General features: G+C 63.4%; 1 protein-coding gene across 3 annotated transcripts in view; it reads right to left on the bottom strand.

The window, feature by feature from the left end:
* Positions 1-18509, bottom strand: part of PACS2 (phosphofurin acidic cluster sorting protein 2) — a 65240-nt gene that overhangs the window by 7854 nt on the left and 38877 nt on the right. For 2 of the 3 annotated variants that reach the window (XM_082617041.1, XM_082617043.1), the window contains exons 3-18: positions 18407-18496; positions 16922-17047; positions 15759-15921; positions 15153-15226; positions 14748-14828; positions 13524-13583; positions 10616-10773; positions 8935-9025; positions 8523-8597; positions 7596-7738; positions 6031-6163; positions 5615-5719; positions 5284-5390; positions 4780-4934; positions 4221-4331; positions 3656-3764 (exon numbers count right to left, since the gene is read on the bottom strand). In XM_082617041.1, coding sequence (XP_082473167.1) covers positions 3656-3764; positions 4221-4331; positions 4780-4934; positions 5284-5390; positions 5615-5719; positions 6031-6163; positions 7596-7738; positions 8523-8597; positions 8935-9025; positions 10616-10773; positions 13524-13583; positions 14748-14828; positions 15153-15226; positions 15759-15921; positions 16922-17047; positions 18407-18496 — 1781 coding nt within the window. The remainder of the gene's footprint in view (positions 1-3655; positions 3765-4220; positions 4332-4779; positions 4935-5283; positions 5391-5614; positions 5720-6030; positions 6164-7595; positions 7739-8522; positions 8598-8934; positions 9026-10615; positions 10774-13523; positions 13584-14747; positions 14829-15152; positions 15227-15758; positions 15922-16921; positions 17048-18406; positions 18497-18509) is intronic. The other variant, XM_082617042.1, reaches the window with a different exon arrangement.

The raw sequence follows: 18509 nt of genomic DNA, 5'->3' as shown, positions 1-18509 counted from the left end.
CCAGGGCTGCTCCTGTGGCTCAGCTGGCAGCAGGCTGCCCCTGTCTGGTGTCTGCCTTAGCCTGGGCTGTGGTCCGAGGGGCTCTCCCGCAGGACTGAGGCTCCACCAGCGGCTGGGAGAGCGCCTCCTTCTTGGCCACCTCCGTGCAGGTCCTCAGGGCGGGCCGGTCCTGGGCCTCCTGTCCCTCCCCCAGCTTCAGGGAAGATAGGCGCCCCTGCCCGCTTCCTCGGCTGGCGGCGTCCACCCAGCCGCGGGCCTGCTCCCCGAACTGACCTCCCACTTCCACTTGTCTCGTCTCCCTAAACCAGAGCCTGTCGTCAAAGATCGACTCTTCTGCGGGTGAGTCCACACGTGCGTGCCACGCAAGGCAGTGGCCCAGGGGTGTCACTCAGGGAGAAGCCTCTGCTCCAAGCAGGCTGTGGGGGGCCCCCCTGGGCACCAATTCCCGGGACCAGGAGCCCCACGTCGCCAGAGCCTTCAAGAGGCCCTCCCCTCCCTGCCCCTGTTGGGGGCGGAGGCCTGCCCCTGGCTGGCGTTCCCCGTGAAGTGTGGCCACCAGCTGGCCAAGTGACCCTGGTCCAGGGGCCAGCACAAAGCGCTGTCAGGCTGGTCCTGGCAGGAGGTGCCGCCCCACACCCAGCACCATGGAACCCACCGGCAGGAGCCGCCGCCCCCCTCAAGTGCCCCCAGGATCTGGGCACCCACGACCTCTGCCCCGGCACCACCCACCCCACCTTCGCAAAAGAGACAGCAAATGTCTTTGGGTGAAAGACCCTACAGGTTCAGTCCATCCAACTGAAAATGACCAGATTACCAGTCTCTCTCCCCCTTGCAAGAAGAGTACAGCTGGAAGAGAAAACTTCTCTTTTTTCATTTCAAGCAACGAAACAACCCAAATCCTGCGCCCAGACCTCCTTCTGCATGCAGAGTGGCAAGGAGCTGGAAGCCGGGTGGGGTCCCTGGCCCAGCGCACGGGAGGCTCGGACCCTCAGGGCTCCCACCCTCAGCAAGCCACTGCCCCCCCACCGCCCCTCCACCCCACAATTGGCACGCAGGAAGGCAGGCAAATGGGGGCCTCAAGAGACGGGACTCGGGAGGCTGCACGCCACAAACGCCAAAGCCAAGCCGTGCCCCTGGGCCATGCAAACCACATCCAGAACGCGGCACGCACCCGGCGAGACGGTGGTGACACCAGCTTCCACCGAGACCCCTCAACCTGGACCCTGGATGTGGAGGGGCACACATGTTCTTGGCAGGGGCAGCGGACAGAACTCCTAGGGCCTGAGCCGTGGCTCTGCGGCAGGGCCCCTGGGCGTGGCTCCTGAGACCCGCACATGGGGGGAGGTGTAGCGTGCCTCCACTTGAGGTGTGGGGGCGGCTTGGAGACTGCGGGGGCGCAGCCCACACAAGGCCGGTGTAGAGGCACTGGGCAGCCCTCTAGCAGTTACCCGGGGGGACCAACGGCGGGTCTGAGCCCAGGCCGGGAGCTGGCGCAGGCCAGATAGGCTCCTCCCTGCAGGTGCCCTCACGGGGTCTGGGCTGGAGAGGGACCAGAAGGGCCGTGCCCGCTGCCCACCCTCTCCCGGGTCTCCTGACCCCTCCAGGTGGACAGCAGCCTGTTCTCTGTCACAGCAGGCAAAGGCCAACCTGCTGCCATTCCAGCCCCGGGCTCCGAGCGTGGGTGGCATGCTGCCTTCACAGAGCTCCACCCGGGGCATCCGGAGCCCCCACCCGACCCCCCATGCCGGTGTCACCACTGTAACGCGGAGGCGGGGGCACGAGGCATGGAGGAGGCTTGGGGTCTCCTAAGCCCCGGCTCGAGGCTCACGAGCGCCAACCGCAGCACAGTCGAGAAGCTGTGGCCCAGGCAGCGAAGCACGCCGCGCACTCCTGGCGCCTCGGCTAAGGGGGGGGGTGGTGGTGCGCGGGGAGGGGAGGGAAGCCGGCGCCGGCCCACAGGACAGCCCGAGGGGTCAGCAGGGCACACCACGGCTGGTCTTTCTCTAGCCCCTGAGGCTTGTTTAGCAGGACAGTCCAACGAGCTTAGACCCCTCCTCCTGGTCTTCCCCAGGGCCCAGCAGAGAGGCCACTTGGGACGCAAGGACCCTCCCTGGGGGGCTTTCCCAGGAGAGCAAATAACCTGAGACCCATGGCAGAGAAGCACCCTGAGGGACCCAGTGCAGGATGCCAGGCAGGCAGGGGCCCTGTGTGAAAGAGCAACTCTGGGGGCATCCGGAGCTCGGCTCCCAACAGACGGCCAAACCGAGGGTGGAGCCACCTTGGGGGAGACAAGCACTTCGCCCGTGTGCAGCAGTCCCATCCAGGTAAACACGGCCCGGAGCTGCTCTCTGCCGCCTGGGTGCAGGGTGGCGGGGGCTTGGAGCTGGCCACTGACCACTGCCGTCACCCAGAGCAAGCTCCCCATCCCCTCTCCTCACCGCCCCCACGTGGAGGGTCAGCATGAACGCCATCCTCCCCCAGCTGCTGGCACCACGCGCTGGGAGCAAAGCCCACAGTCGGAGTGGTGCCAGCACCCGGCAGCTCTGGGGTGAAACCAGCCCCTGCTGCTAATTTAAGAGGGAGTGCCGCCAGGCTTCAGAGATGGAGCAGCTCAGGGAGAAGTTCAGTCGGCCACTTCTTAAACCCAAACTCAGGACTGAAACAAAGAGCCTGCCCGGTGACTTGCAGGCAGCAGGCTTTTGTCGCTGCAGCTGGGTGGGGGCCCGAGAGCGCAGGCCTGGCTAGGGCAGCTGGCAGCGCACTGGGGCCACCTGCCGACACTGCTAAACAGCCCTAAAGACCAGCCAGGGGCGGAAGGGGGCGCGGGCCCAGGGACAGCGGTACCTGAGGGTAAAGTCAAAATGAAAGTTCTTTCTCCTTTTCAGAAAGCCACCAAAGAGAAAAACATGACGTTATTAGATGCTCAGGTGCGGCGAGGCACCCCAGACACGGCACCAGCACAGTGGTACCCGTGCCCCTCGCAGAGGAAGAGCCAGGAACCTTGCGCTAGGCTGTGCGCTGGGCACCTGCAGAGGCTTTGGCTCGATTCTACCTCCGCCTCAGAAGCCGTGCACCGTCCCCCGACGGGAGCGGGGCAGCTGTACTTCATCAGCCCGGCCGTGGTCTGCCTATTCCCGCCCTTCCCCACCCGGACGCCTCTGTCCGGGGGCTGGCTAAGGGGCCGCTCGATCCCCCAACCTCTGTACCCAGCCCCACCCCGTCCTGGGCACGGCCCCTGACCACCGTCCTGCACTGGGCGGGGTGAGAAACAGGCCTCCCTGCCAGGAAGCCCCGCTGTTGGAGGAGCGTGTGCCCAGGCTGGAGAAAGCAGGTCGCTGCTGGGGGCCAAGCACCAGGACCACTATTCTTGTACCTTTATTACCGGAAGTCCCAACACATACAACGAGAAAGAAAAAGCGACCAGCTCATTCTAACTCCAATTCGCGTCGGAAAAGGGTGCGGTGGTTGAGGAGAACTGGGGGCTGCTCGGATGGCTCACGGGCTCCCCCTGACCCCAGCTCGGCTTCCCTCCCGCAGAGCCCAATGAGCAACCCAAGGAGCTGGGAGAGCGAGAACTACGGGCTGCCCGCCGCGACCGCAGAGGGACGGCGGGTCGCTGCAGCCACCCCACACCCACCCAGGCCCCAGGAAGTACCTCTTCTGCTTGTAGGTCAACATGGCCTCCGCGATGGGCAGCTGGTGGGCACAGTTGGCCCCCGAGATGTACTGCGTGATCCTCGACACGATGTCCGGCGTGTCCTGCACTGCACGAGGAGACCAAGAGGGGTTCGTGGGGTGCTGCACGCCAGCACCCCGAATCCAGGCGGCGATGCTGGGGGCGGCTGAGTGGCTCCTCTGGCCACCACCCTCACGGGGTCCTGGGGAGGGCAGCGAGGCCTGTCCAAGTCCTGAAGAGCCCTCCCCGGGGGCCCGGTCGCCAAGGACCTCTGCGGCTCATGGTGGGCAAAGGGAAGCATCCTGGCCGAGGCTCCACTGGCCCTGCCCGCTGACCCCACCTCCCTCCCAGGCGCTCAGGCCCCAAAAGGCAGGCACACAGGTCGCATCTCAGGGGACGCCGAATGACTCAGGTTCTCATGGAGGCTTGGTGGGGTGGGTGCCAGGGCTGGGGGGCGTGGCGACGTGGGCACGCGTGTGAGGGGCGTGGCAGCGTGGGCTCGAGGGTGGGGGCGCAAGGGGCACGGCCGGCGCCCGGGCCTCACCGGCGCTCTGGGCCTCCAGCTTGTTGAACAGGTCTCTCCAGGTCAGATCCTGGAAGAAGTTGTTGTACCTGTAGTCCACGGAGCCCAGGTATCTGGCCACCGGGTGGGAGCCTGCGAGCCGAGGGGAGAGCGTCAAGGCGTGCGGACCCCGCGCGCAGTTCCGCGCCTCCCCGATGACCTCGGCCCCCAGCCCCCAGTCGCCAAGGAAGCGGCTTCTCGGCCTCCTTGGAACACAGATCACTCGGCCGGACCAAGGTGTGTCCTGCAGACCAGACGGCCTCTCGCGCTGCGGGGAGGGGTCTGCTCTACACCTCAGCCCTTTCCAGGAGACAGATTTGTTTACAACATATTGCGTAAGCCGAAAAATGGGATTTTGGTTTTGACTCGCAGAGGATTTTGATAACTTTAAGAGGTTAATAACCAACCCCCGCTTGGCACTTTGACAACAAATCCAAGCCGACATCGAGTCGCCCAAGCCGCGGGGCCTGCGGGCACGCGGAGGGCGGACACCGCTGCCGGGCATCCGCGTGGCTCCTGCGGAATCAAGAGCGCCCCTCACCCAGCGGGATGACGAGGAAGCGCATGTAGCCCAGCCAGTCGGGGGTCTTGTGAGACAGCTGCTCCACGAAGAGCCGCAGAATGGCGCTGAGGTAATGCTGCGCTCCCGCCACGGCGATCTTCACGGGGGTCGGGGGCTGGGAATTGCAGTTGCAGCTGCGGTCCAGCAGGCAGGACGAGAGGGAACAGATGCCTCAGGGAGCCGTCCCGGCCGCAAGAGCCGTCCTCGCTGGGTCCGAGGGAGGCCCCAGGGCGCCCCTGCTCCCCTCCACCCGGCCTCTCCCACGGCTCACGCTGATGGAGCCACCGGAGCCCAGGCCCCCCAGACCCGCCCAGGATTCCCCCAGCGCTGAGGAAGCTCCCGCCTAGGCCGCTGCTGTCCACCCCGCTCTGGCAAGGCTTTGGGTCGGCAGGACGGAGCCACACAATACACTGGGGTGCAGAGATCCCCACGGACTCCCGGGCGGCGGTGCCCCACGGCAGCCATGGAGGGTGTGGGACTCACTATCTCTGTATCCGAGAGACGATGGTGCTGAAGGCCGCCTGGACGTCAGCAGCAGAGCACGTGCACACCACGGGGAGCGTGTGCCGCTGCAGGACGTCTGAGAGGAACTGGGAGGCGGGGGAGGGTGAGCCTCCAAGCCACCCACCACCAGCCTCGCCTGTGAGCGCGCCTCGGTCAGGGTCCTCAAACAGGCAAGGCTGGCCAGACACCCCCGCCACTCCATCCTGCGGGGTGGACGCCCAGCCCCTGGACGCTCCACCCTGCAGAGGCTGCACCGCCCCTCCCCCCTCCCCCGTCCCCTCTGCGGGCAGGATGCGCCACCCCTCCCCACCTGCCCCTGCCAGTCCGAGGTGTTGACAAGAATGATGTTTTCGGGGAGCTGGTCATCGGAGATGAGGATGTGGTTCAGCTGGTCATACACAGTTTTCCTGGGGATCTGAAGACACAGCCCGCCGAGCCCAGCGTGAGGGGAGCTGCGCCCGCCCCTTACCTGCCCAGCCCGCTCCCTCTCCAGCAGCCACCTGGGCGCACTCAGCGCCCTCTGCGCTCAGACACACGGCCTCGCTGTGGACAGTGGCCACGGGGCTGAAGGCGCTGCAGCCCACGGGCAGCGGGGCGGCAGGAGCAGCGGCAGTGGGCTGTCCCAACAGGCCCTCCAGGTGCAGAACAGGTGCCCTCGCCTTGGAGCCGGCCCGCCCTGGGCCAGCCGGGGGTGGCTGGGGTCCCCGCCCTGGGCCGGGCACCCACCTGCAGCTGGCTCCGAGTGTCCGGGCAGCGCTCATTGTCCAGGCTGTTGGCCCGCTCATTCTGCGGACGCGCCGGCTGCCGCTCCTTCAGCGACGTGCTCCGGCCCCGGCGGCCGGCCTGCTTCCCCTCGGCCCTGCAGGGGAACGGACAGGCTGGGGCAGCCCGCAGGCACTCGCTGCCCCGGGCAAGGGCCACCCAGCGCAGCGGCAGCTGAGGATGGTCGTGGTGTGCGCTGTCCGGCAGCAGGGCCAGAGGCCACACAGAGCCCACCAACCCCAGAGGGCCCAAGGGGCACCTGTGGGAACTGAGACCTCCCACGCCCGGGACACAAGCCTGGTGCAGCCCGGTGCCCGGCAGCCTGGAGCTCCTCCCGGCCCTGACACAGGCCTCTGTGCGCCCCCGCCAGGCCAGTGCCAGCACCCAGACCCACTGCTTCTGGAAACTTCCTGTCACAGAAACATAAGACAGGGCACCCTGGTGCTCGAGGTGCCTGTCCCGCTGGGTCTCACAACAGGGCAGGGGCTGCCATCGGGTGAAAAGCTAGGCTGGGAGTTTCAATGCCAAATGCCGTATTAATGCTGGGTTTTGTTTCTCGTTTCTGTAAGTAGACTTGTGTTGGGTGGCGGGCAGGCGGTGGGCAGTGAGGGCCGATCCAGGGAGTACCACACTTGAAAATCGGGGCGTAAGGCCTGATGCAGCGTGTTGAGTGTCGGCTGCACAGGACCGCAGCCCCGGGAGAGGGCGGGGTGGAGGCCCACGCCGGCTCTGTGGCCCTCCAGGGGCACAGCGAGCTGTGGGGTGGGATCTGAGGCCCTGAGGCAGTGGTGGGCATGTGGCCAACTGCGGCCGGGGGGCGTGCGGGGGTGGAGGGCGGGGGGTGGGAGGTGACCACACACGACAGCTCAGAGGACGAGGGTGGGTGCCCAAGGAAGGAGCAGCAGAGCCGGGGCAAGGACCTGACCGAGGTGGGGGAGGGGAAGAGGGCACGTGAGGGACCCAGAAGGCTCGTCCACCACCAGGAAGCCACCTGAGGTCACTGCAACTCAGACCCCAGCTTTTGATGCAGCGCTCACCCAATCACATGACCCACTCTGGGAGGCAGGGGCCTCGGGACCCCGGCCCAGTTGCCCCCACCCCGCCCCACAGACGTCCTGTGCTGGACCCCTCACACTCCGTGAGGGTTGCTGTGCTCGTCCACACAGGCGCTGCGTCCAGCTCTCCCGACGCAGCGCACGTGGGCTCGGCAGGGCACACCCTACGTGCTCCGGCGCCCAGCACCATGGGAGCAGCGGCACCTAGCACAAGCCCTGGTCCACTCGTGCAGTCCCTGGTCCAGGAGAACGTGAGTCAAGGACAGCGGGACCTCCCCTGCCCTTGGAGCAGGCAGCCATACCTGGGCCCGGTCAGACCTGCAGGCGGCTAGTTCGGTGCATTTGGGGGGTGGGGGTCCAACGTGGACCTCCTGGGACGGGCCTGGAGACCTGAGTGCTTCCCCGGTGACACTCATCCGGTCAGACGGTCCCTCCCACACTGACCCACACAGGCATCGCCGGGCGGCCAGTCACCTGGTGGAGGGAATGACCAGAGACTCTGTCTTGGTGATCCGCCCGCTGGGTGGCAGCTTCTCGGTGAACATGTCCAGGGCAGAGGTCTCCACCTCCGGGCTGTCCTCGGGCTGGGCTGGCTGCTCCCCCGGGGCGGGTGCGCTCTGACGGACAGAGAATGGCACTGGTCAGGAACGCACGCCCCTCCGGGGCCTCCTCTCAGCCATGTACTCCTGTGCCAGAGGGGCCTTGGTTTGGGTGAGACTGCTTAGGCCTCCCTTGGTCTGGTGGCTCCCTGCGTGTGGACACGGCCACGTGCTGCCCTGGGAAACGAGCTGGCTTCACCCTCCAACCACAGGGCTCCCAGTCCTGGCTGCCACCGGGAGACCAGCATCAACCCTCCCCAAACCTCCTCTGGACCTTCCCTAAGAACCCTCACAAGGGCAGCAGGAACCAGCCGTGGTGTTCACGGGCTGTGCCTGACAGGGAAGCGTGGGGACACCTGCTGCCCCGCAGAGCTGGGGTGAATCCAGGGCGGGCGTGAATCCAGGGCGGGCCTTGACCATCCCCCTGGGGTGTGGTGATGCGGGGGGCCCTGACCACCCCCTTGGGGTGGGGGTGAACCCAGGGAGGGGAGCCCTAACCACATCCTGGGGCGGGGGTGAATCCGGGGGACCCTGACCGTCCCCCTGGGGTGGGGTGAATCCGGGGGGCCCTGACCGTCCCCGAGGTGGGGTGAATCCGGGGGCCCTGACCGTTCGCCTGGCATGGGGTGAAACCGGGCCCCCTCCCTGGGGTGGGGGTGAGTTCAGGGGCGCCCTCGTGGTTCTGTGCACAGGTTCTGGGTGGCGGAAGCAGGAGGACCTGCCGGTCAGGGATCAGACCCCTAAAGGCAGCACGTAAGTGGGCTCTATGCTGGCAGCCGTGAACGTGGCCCCGCCTGCTTACATGGGCCACGGAATCGGAGATACTGTCACTTGGCTGCTTCCCTCCGAGGGCCCTCGTCTTCTCGGGCACGTCGGCCTGTGTGGACGAGACGGGAGGGAATCAGGCTGTGTCCGACCATGGCACGGAGGCTGGCTCACCTCTGGGCAGGGGATTCTGGGCTTGGAGGCAGCCTGGGGAGACTGGCCAGGATTTCCTGGACTGTGGGTTCAGGGTCACCCCACGGCAGTCACCTGGAACCTGGCAGGGGCACTCGGGCCACACCAGAAACCAGGAGCGCACTTGGCCCTGGGTTGGTCCAGCACCAATGTGCAAGATGCCTCGAGTGACTCAGACAGGAAGGATCAGGACGCGCCCCACCCCCACCCGAGGACCCCAGTGGGAGCACAGGGCTGCCTGGCTCCGGGCCGCTCACCGGACTCGGAGGCTCCTTCTGGCTCCGGGCACTGTGGATGCTCCCGATCTCTGTCTGCGAGCTGGAGTGGGACAGGCCTTCGAAGTACGGCCTGGGTGGCACGGACGGAGAGCACGTTACTCTCCAGTACCTCCGCAAGGTGAAGGCGCAGCCACCGCGCCTGGCGGGGTCAGACGCGGAGCAGGGCCCCCACCCTCGAGGACCACGGCACAGGCGAGGACACCGAGGGCCTGAGAGCACCTGAGCAGACCTGTGCCCCGAAACCCCATCCGTTCTCGGCCTTGGCCCTGGCGGGGTGGCCAGAGGCACACGTTGACAGCTGCACCCGACACCCGGGCTGGAGGCCTGTCTGCTGGGGAACCCACAGCCAGCTTGCAGGAGCTGAAGGTCAAGCTAAAATGAGGGACGGGACTCACGCAGTGTGTGGTGACGAAGCCACGTGGGGCGGGACCACGGTGCGTGGCAGGAGGGTCAGGCCTGAGACGCCACGCCTCAGCCCCAGGACTGGGACGCGGGCTGGCCAGGGCTCGCCCTACAGGCACAGCTAACGTTATGGAGGGAGCTACAGGCGGGGACGGCCCGGGTCAGCCGGGCAGCCGAGGTAATCACGGCAGCTGATAAAAGCAGAGATCTTCTCCAGCTGAAGGCAGAGAGGGGTCAGGGGGCAAATACTGAGGGACACGACCACCGTGCTGGCCTTAAAGGTGGAGGGGGCAGCAGGGAGAAGGGAGGCAGGAGCCCCATCCTGCAGCCGCCTGGCCGAGCCCCCAGGAGGCCAGTGGCCGACACCCTGACTTGAGCCCACAGTCTCCAACCTCTCAGAGGAGGAGGACTGGGCAGTTGAGTCCAAGGTCACTGGTCAGCAGCTGGGGACACTGCACTGGGAGGTGGGTCTGCGCGGCTGCAGCGGGAGCCAGAGGGCAGTTGACAGCATGGCCACCCCTTTCTCGTGTGTGCTTCCCTGTGTCTGACTTATGCTTGTTTTAAGTTTAAAAACCAACCGGTCCACAGACCTCCCCGCCTCTGACTTGGACCCCCTCCACCCCCACCAGCTCCTGACATGGACTCAGACCCGTGCGCTCTCTCCACCAGGCCGGGCATCAGCGCCAGCATCACCTGTCCCCCAGGCTCCCTTCCAGCACCAGCCACGCCACACCTGTGCCCTTGGGGGCGGCCCCAGCACGCCCCTCATCTCCGCATCAGACGGAGAGCCCTGTGGGCCCGTGCTCGCCGGTCCCCTCCTGTGATGCCCAGCCAGCACCCCCTCCCCAGCCCACATCCCCCCCACCAGGGCCCCTGCCTTCCACACAACTTCCCGGCCCACCCCCCTCCTGCCCCAACACCACGGCCTCCTGCAGGGATGACCCGAGCTGCTCCCAGCAGATCCCAGAGAGACCTTTTCCAGATGCAAACTGGACGCTGTCACTTCGCCACTTCTCACCTCTGGAAGCACCGCAGACCTGGGGCACCGTTGGGGTCTGTGGCTCCTGCCCTCCCCTCCCCAGAGCCTGCACCCCCAAGGGCCTGCTTTCTCACAAACCACATTTCCCTCTGGCCCCGACGACCCCCCAGATGGACTTCCTCCTGGGCTGGCCTCTGCCAACCTCCGGCTTTGAAGGCAGACGGCTGTGTCCACTGTGTCCCAGCGTGGTGGCATACGCCGGCTGGCGGCTGTGCCCACCTGAGCTTTGGCTTGGGGGTGCTGAGGACGCTGTCATCGTCCTCCATGTCGGGGCCGCTGTCACTGGGGTTCTCCATGTCCAGCGTGTCGTACAAAAGGTCCAGGTCCTCCTCCACCTCGGGGACATGCTCTGCAGGGTCCTGCTCCGAGTCCAGGACCTACGTGGGATCAGAGGTGTGAGGCCGGCCCGGGGGGAAGGGGCATCTGAGGGACAGACGGGAGGAGGGCGCACGGCCGCCCAGCACCCTTCCTCCAGCCTGTGCCACCAGCCAGTCCCCTGGGGACCTCCGGTCACCCAGGCACTGGGCAGGAGGCTCTTCTCCCCAGCCTCAGCAGCTTTAACACCCCAACGCACCCTTTAGAGCACCAAGCGGTGCTATGACAGTGTGTGCTGTGGCGTGGCACCACCACGATCAGGATGTACAAGGCTTCCTTCCCCAGGCACCTCCTGCCCCCGATGGTCCCCCCGTCCAGCCCCCATGCACCGGGCCTTTCCCAGGATGGCACGTGAATGGAACTGCTCCGCGTGCAGCCTCCCCTCACTCAGCGTGACGTGTGTGTGTGTGTGTGTGTGCCCACAACCTGCTCCTTCTTGGTAGTGGGCCACCCACGGGGGGGTCACAGTATGTCTGACCGACGGCCGGGAGAGGACAGGGCGACGCTCCCAGCGTCTGCACTGCAGGTGAAGCTCCGTAACTGTTTATCAGTCTTTGTGTGGACGTGTTTCCATCTCTCGTAGGGAAGTACTCAGCAGTGGGACTGCTGGGTGCCTGACAAGCCTTCTGAGGCACCACTGGCCTGTTCTCCACAGTGGCTGCACCGCTTCTTTCCCTCCAGCATGTGTGAGGGTTGCCACTGTTACACACCCTTGTCGACACTTATCTTCCGTGTTCCTGGTGACGGCGCCCTAGTGGGTATTAAGAGGAGCCTGTGGTTCTGATCTGTGTTCCCCAGAGACTAGAGATGCCCAGCACCTCTTCACGGGCTGATTGGCTGTCTGTATTTCTTCCTTGGAGAACTATCTAGTCAGATCCTTTGCCCAATTTTTAAAGTGGACAATTAATTTTTTAATTGCATTGTCCTGTTTTTGAGTTGTAAGTATTCTTTATGTATTCTGGATACAAGTCTCTTATAAGATATATGATTATTTTTAAAAAATTATTTATTTATTTTTGGCTGCATTGAGCCTTCGTTGCTGTGTTGGGTCTTCGTTGCGTGCAGGCTTTCTCTAGTTGCGGCAAGCGGGGGCTACTCTTCGTTGTGGTGCGCGGGCTTCTCATTGCGGTGGCTTCTCTTGTTGCAGAGCACGGGCTCTAGGCATGCAGGCTTCAGTAGTTGTGGCATGTGGGCTCAGTAGTTGTGGCTCGAGCGCTCTAGAGTGCAGGCTCAGTAGTTGTGGCGCATGGGCTTAGTTGCTCCGCAGCATGTGGGATCTTCCCAGACCAGGGCTCGAACCCGTGTCCCCTGCATTGGCAGGGGGATTCTGAACCACCGCGCCACCAGGGAAGCCCCAGACACATGATGTGCAAAAAATTTCTTCCCATTCTGTGGGCTGTTGTTTCATTTTCTTGATGGTATTGTTGTAAGCACAGCAGGTTTAAATTTTGATGTAGTCCAACTTACCTATTTTTTCTTCATTTGCTCATGCTTTTGGTGTCATTATCTAAAAAACCATTGCCTGACCCAAGATCACAAATACTCCTATGTTTTCTTCTAAGAGGTCTATAGTTTTAGCTCATACATTTAGATCTTTGACCGATTTTGAGTTAATTTTTGTCGGCTGTGGCGTGAGGTAGGGGTCCAACTTCATTCTTTTGTATGCAGATATCCAATTGTTCCAGCACTATTTGCTGAAAAGGCTATTTTTCTCCCCACTGAATGGTCTTCGCATCTTGTCGAAAATCAACTGATCATAAATAGAAGGATTTATTTCTGGACTCTTAACCTTACTTCATTGACCCATCACAGTCTGATGACAGTAACTTTTGGTAAGTTTTGAAAATGGACAGGTGAGTCCTCCAACTTTGTGCTTTTTCACAACTGTTTTGTCGATTCTGGGTCCCTTGCATTTCCACATAAGTTTCAGGGCTAGCTGGTTGGTTTCTGCAAAAAGGCAGCTGGCGATTTGATAGGAATCATGTTGACGCTGTGGGTCAGTGTGGGAAGGACCGTGGCTGAGCCGGGCCCATTTCGAGCAGCTGACCCGCTAAGAGCTGCTGCAAGAGGAGGCCCCACCACCGTGCGTGGACGCACAGCCGCGGCTTCCGGGAAGCACACAGCTCACTTTACGGGCCATCATGACATATGTGATGGCGATGTCTTGGGGCTTCGATACTTAAATGCCACCTCTCCTGGGTGGGTCCAGAACCTGGGGACTAATTTTCCTCTGATCACATTAAAATAAAAAAAATTTTTAATTTTTTTCTGGTTATCACAGTTACACAAAATCATCGTTTGGAGACTAGAAAAAAGCTAAAAGAAAAAATTTTAAAACACATAGAATGTTGATCATGGGCAGGCAGTGTGTGGGGTGACAGGGCACACGGAAACTCTGTACTCAGTTTTGCTGTGAACCTAAAACTGCCCTAAAAAATAAAGTTGATTTATAAAAAAACACAAAACACAAAAACCCGTGGTCACACCCCCCAAAGACAATGTCCCGCTCTCCTCCAGGTCTGTTCAGCAAGCTGTCAAGAAACACAGCAAGCATCGCCTGGGGCCTCTGCCTGCCCCTCAAGTGTCCCCAGGAGCAGGCGCCACCATCACCCTCGCTCCTGAAGAAGACAGTGACGTCCAGAGGGCCACGGGGGCAGCGAGCAGCAGAGCGGGACCCGGCTGGAACCGGCCTCCAGAGCCCTCCTCCCACCGGGACGCGGGGCTGCCACGTGGGGAGGGGCTGCTCACTCACCTCATCGGAAACTTTAAATCTCCGCAGCAGAGCCACGACTTTCTGCTTGAAGTTTTGTTGCTGCAAGACAAGCAGGACGGCATCAGAACCCTTGGAGCTGCTTCCCGGAGGACACAGTGGGGCCGGCACCGGCCTGCACCGTGAGGGCAGCCTCAGCAGGCGGGGGGCACAGCTCAAACACGCGGCAACACCCATGAACTTGCACACGGCTGCTGGCACTTTAACAACAGTAAGCGTTTTCACAAGCATCTGAAACCACAGCTGTGGTCAGACTTAGAAATGGACCCAGAGAGGAGCTGCCAGCCTCAGAGCCGGCGAAGGGGAGCCGCAGGGAGGGTGTATCTGTGGTTGTTCCAGGAGCCTCTGTGCCAGTGAGGCCCCCGCCCTCCCTCCTCGGGACCTAGGGTGTGGCCAGGGCGCATCGCAGCCTGAGCCCATCTGCTCCTGGTGCTGCCCTGGCCACTGGCCTTCGACCGAGGCCACCCAAAAGGAGGCCCACGTCCCCTCCACAGAAGTTGGGCATCGGGTCCTGGACCTGAGGCTCAAACAGGTACTGTCACAGCAGTGTGCGGGCCTCCACACCACGGTCCAGAACACGCGCCTCACCCGGTATACGGGGACCAGCCCACGGTCTCCCGGCACGGCCAGGGGGAGGTGGGCAGTGGTCTCTGGGGCTGGGCTGGGCCATCAGCACCGGGGCTTCCAGGGTCTCCCTTCGAGCTGGCCTGGCCTGGGGCCGCAGGGCAGAGTGGCTGGGCACTGTGAGCTCGCCCAGGAGCCCTGGCACCGGGGGTGGACGATTCATGATGGGCCACGGCCACTGCCTGGATTTTGCTCCTAAAGGAGGAGCCTGGCAGCCCTTCCAAGCCCCTGGGCACAGAGCAGAGACGGGGGCGGGGGCCGGCCTCACACTGAGCATGTCTGGGCCAAGCGGCAGGGGGCCGGCCCTCGCTCTGCTCGGAGAGTGGCCTTGCCCGCGGTCCTCTGGGCTGTAGGCCACAGCCCCCCTCCCAGGGCAAGGCCGTGGCATGGGGTCTCCCCGCCTTCACGCTGTATTTGGGGAAGAGACTGGGCCTCTGAAGAAGGCACAGGGCTGGGCTCAGGGGACAGCACGTGTGCCCATGCGATCCCAGGGCAGGCCGCCTCACGTCCTGACCCGCCCCCGCCCCGGGCCCCCACCCCCTCCCTCCCCCCGTGTTGTTAGTAAAACCAGTTTCCACCGACCCTGGTCATGGACGTCGTTCTTACTATCGATCGCCGCTGCTTCTTGGGCTTCCCCACGTCAAAGTCATCCTCATCCAAATCCTGCAGAGACACGTGGCACCTGGGGCCAGGCCACCCTCAGTACACGTGGGACCCCGCCCCTGCCTGCCGTGCGCCTGGCCCAGGGCCGACCCACGTGGACGGGCGGCCTCCCTGGGTGGCCTGGGGAGGGGACTGGTCTCCTGGGCGTCCCAGAGCCAGCGTCTGCTGACACCCTCCAGCCCCGGGGACGGGGACCAGGCTCCCAGCCTCCTATGCCCCCTGCCACCCTGGCAACAGTGGCTCTGGAGGGGCCTGGGCCTGTCCACGGCGGGCTGAGCGGCTGCTGGGGGCCTCGAGGCCAGCGCCCCCCGGGCCCCGCGTTACCTGCCCCTGCACGGCGTCGTCGCTGGCCTCCTGCTCGGAGGAGAAGCTCTCGTACTCCTCCTCGGAGTAGTTATCTGCGGGGTGAGCAGACGGAAGGGCGGGCGCCTCGACATTCCGGCCGGTGTCCCAGCAACAAGGTGGCGCCCCACTGACAGCCCCCCACCCCCGGCCTGCAGGGGAGCCACGAGGACGCAGCCCCGCACACGGCAGGTGGACCGTCGAGGGGGGAGGGGCTGCGCTTTGTAGCTGCCACGTGCCTCCGCCCCCCACCGTGGCCCCCAGCCCTTCTGCCCATCACAGGGTTCAAACTGGATCTCCTGCTCGACTAGGTCCCCACTGGCCCACCCTCACCTCAGGGGAGACGGGGACCCCAACTGCGACGGAGGTGACAGCCCACACCATGACCGTGCCAGACCGTGGAAGGTACCGTGGTCGACCCCATGACCTGCTTCCTGACCGTGTCCCAGTGTGAAGGCAGGGCTGACACGCCCGCAGCCCAGAGAGTAGCCGCAGACCCTCACATCCCCTCCCCAACCTCTCAAGCCCACGGGCCAGCGGCCAGGAGGCGGCATCCGTGACAGAAACGCTGCCTGCAGCTGCACTCACCGGTGGACTTGGCCTTGGGGCCGGCCTGCATGGTGCTGTCCTCGTGGTCGATAGGCTGGCTGGACAGGGAGAAGATCCAGATCTCAGCCACCTTGACCGCGGCCTCCTTGATGTTGCTGCAAAGGCTCAGCACCTGGCCGCCCTCGGAGGGGTGCTGCATCACCTGTGGGCAGGGCGCGGTTCTAGAGGCCTCAGCAGCCTCACCCTGCAGGGGGCCACACACTGGGGGTCGGGTGGGCTTTCCTCTGGCGGTGACGACAGGGGATGCACTCCGCAGGGCAAGCACAGCGGCAGGGGGCGGTGCAGGAGGACACGAGGACAGGGGGCCAGCGGACGGGCCAAGAGAGGAGACACGGGAGCAGGGTGGACGGGCTGGGAGGGAGCACACCGGGCCAGGCTGGGAGGTCAGCCAGGCCCAGCCCCTAAGGACCAGAGGCCATCAGGGACGAGGGTCGGCGGCAGCGAGCAGTGTGTGAAGCCACGAAGGGGCCAGTTCAGACACAGCCACCGACTCTCGGGACTCAACCCCAGGAACCCGTGTCCCTGGGGGACCGAGGAGAACCGGGCCCCCAGCGCAAGCCAGGGCTCTGGTGCCGCGGAGCTGACACGCACCAGGTTTGGCCCACCAGGATGATGAGGCCCTGCGGCCGTTCTGATCGTGAGAGAATCAAATAAACTGGGGAGAGCGGCAGAGCCCCCCTGCGCCCCCCGCCCGGCGCCGGCCTGAGCCCCACGCTGGTCCCAGACGCCCAAGCCATTCACCTTGATGGGGTCTCGTCATGATAACCCAGCGAATGCGTGCCTCTGCGTTTTAGAAGCTGCCTTTTGGGTCATTTGATCACATCTAGATGCTGGGGTTTTATGGACCAGATTCTTTTTTAATTTGGGGGGCTTAGTTGGGGGGCCAACTCCTTAGTCAAGTAAGAAAGTAAGAATTTTGAGAAAAGTAACATCGCCTATCACCATCAGTGAAAAAGCCAAGGTAAAAAAGGTGAGCTGGCAGCCCCTCTGACCCACACCAGCATGTGTCCACCCACCCCAGGGAGCCCCCGTCCCGCCGAGCAGGACGTCCAGGAGGGACAGCGTGGGGCAAGGGCGCCTGGAGGGATGCCCTCCTGGGGGGGCACAGGAGGGAGGTCTGGCCGCCGCCCAGCCACCCTGACCTCGGCCATGTTGATGGAGCCAGCCGCCAGCGTTTTGTAGCCCAGGATCGTCCGGTTCTTGTACCGCTTTCTTCGCTGCAACATGATCTGAAGCTTGTTGCCTTCTCTTTTCAAGAAGTGGGGGTACTGCGGGAGAAGGAGCGGGGGTCACAGCGATGAAGGCAGCCACGCCCACCGACACCCACGAGGTCTCACGCACCCAAGCCCCAGGGTTCCCTCCCTGCTGGTCATCAAGGGCCTCGGTCACCAGGAACAGCCCCTGGTGGCAGATGTGTGCCACACGGCCAGGCCCTCGGGAGGGGCCTGTGCATCTGTGGACATGTAGTAACTGCTCATTGGTGCTTCCGCCTGCCAGCGGGCGGTGCCCACCCAGCACTCCAGGTCCAGGATGCCAGCGCCTGCTCATGGGACCGCAGGGCTCTTACATACTGCAGAGCTCGTGTGCACACAGCAGACGTGCACGTTTCCTCAAGGTTCACAAATAAAAACCTCCTTTAAAAGCTGGGGCACGATGGGACTGCCCTCCACCTTGACTGCGGTGGTGGTTACATACCTGTGCACCACGAAGCCGTAAACTTAAAAACAGTGAACTGTACACTTTGGAAATTATACTCAGTAAACCTGACTCCCGGGGAGTTCTCTGGTGGTCCAGTGGTTAAGATCCCCGCCTTCCACTGCAGGGGGTGTGGGTTTGGCCGGGGAACTAAGATCCCACATACCTCGGGGCATGGCCAAAAAATAAAAATAATAAAAACCCCCAAAAGCTGCTGTGGGTCTGGGCTCCGGCGGAGCCAGGCACAGCCCGGTGAGGTGGTCTTGGGGGAGGGCAGAGGCGGACTGGCAGGGTTCTCACAGACTCGCTAAAGTGCGGCCCTGTCTTCTACACTCACAGGGAGAATGGAGGAGTTTAATGTATCGGAAAAGCACTGATACTAAATACAGCAAGTGTATTCAGCCAGAACTACACCCTCGGAATTTAAATAATGCAGATCTTAATTATGCAAAGAGAAGCGGGGGGTGGGGGATGAAGAGCCTGGGGGGTGGGGAGGGCCGGTCTACTCACGCCCCCCCACCCAGGGGGCCCGCTGCTTCACACGGTGGGGGGTCCCGGTCTAAACAGCCCACACTCACTGCCAGCACACCCCAAAATAATACTCCCGAGGGGTTTGAACTTGCGACACCGAGTTTCCATAGGTTCCTCCCCATCTTTCTTTTTCTGTTTTTAAACAATGTTGTTTTTTTGAGTGGCTTCCCTTAGCCCCCGCTCCCCCATCTTTTCTAAACACAGGAATGAGGCGACCTAAACCGATCATCTGAGTTTTGGCCTCACTACGTTCTCTTCATCATGGGAATGCGACGAGAGACTCGACCTAATAAGCAAGCACATTTCTAACCTTGGAGAGTGAGCCCTGTGGGAGAGGGGACCTCTGTGGCCACAGGGGCTGCGGGAAGGGTGAGGGTGGGGGGGTCCCCCTGGAGGCCCACCTGCAGGGAGAACGTCAGCGCCAGGTCAGTTTCCACTTGTCCACTGGGGGGCAGCACGATCTCGTGGGACCGCAGGATCCGCTTGGAGCCCTGGGACAGAACA

This window comes from Mesoplodon mirus (assembly GCF_964341445.2).
Source record: "Mesoplodon mirus genome assembly, chromosome: 4".
Taxonomy (NCBI): Eukaryota; Metazoa; Chordata; class Mammalia; order Artiodactyla; family Ziphiidae; genus Mesoplodon; species Mesoplodon mirus.
Note: the sequence above shows the minus strand (reverse complement) of the source record. Positions and strands in the feature narration are given on the sequence as shown.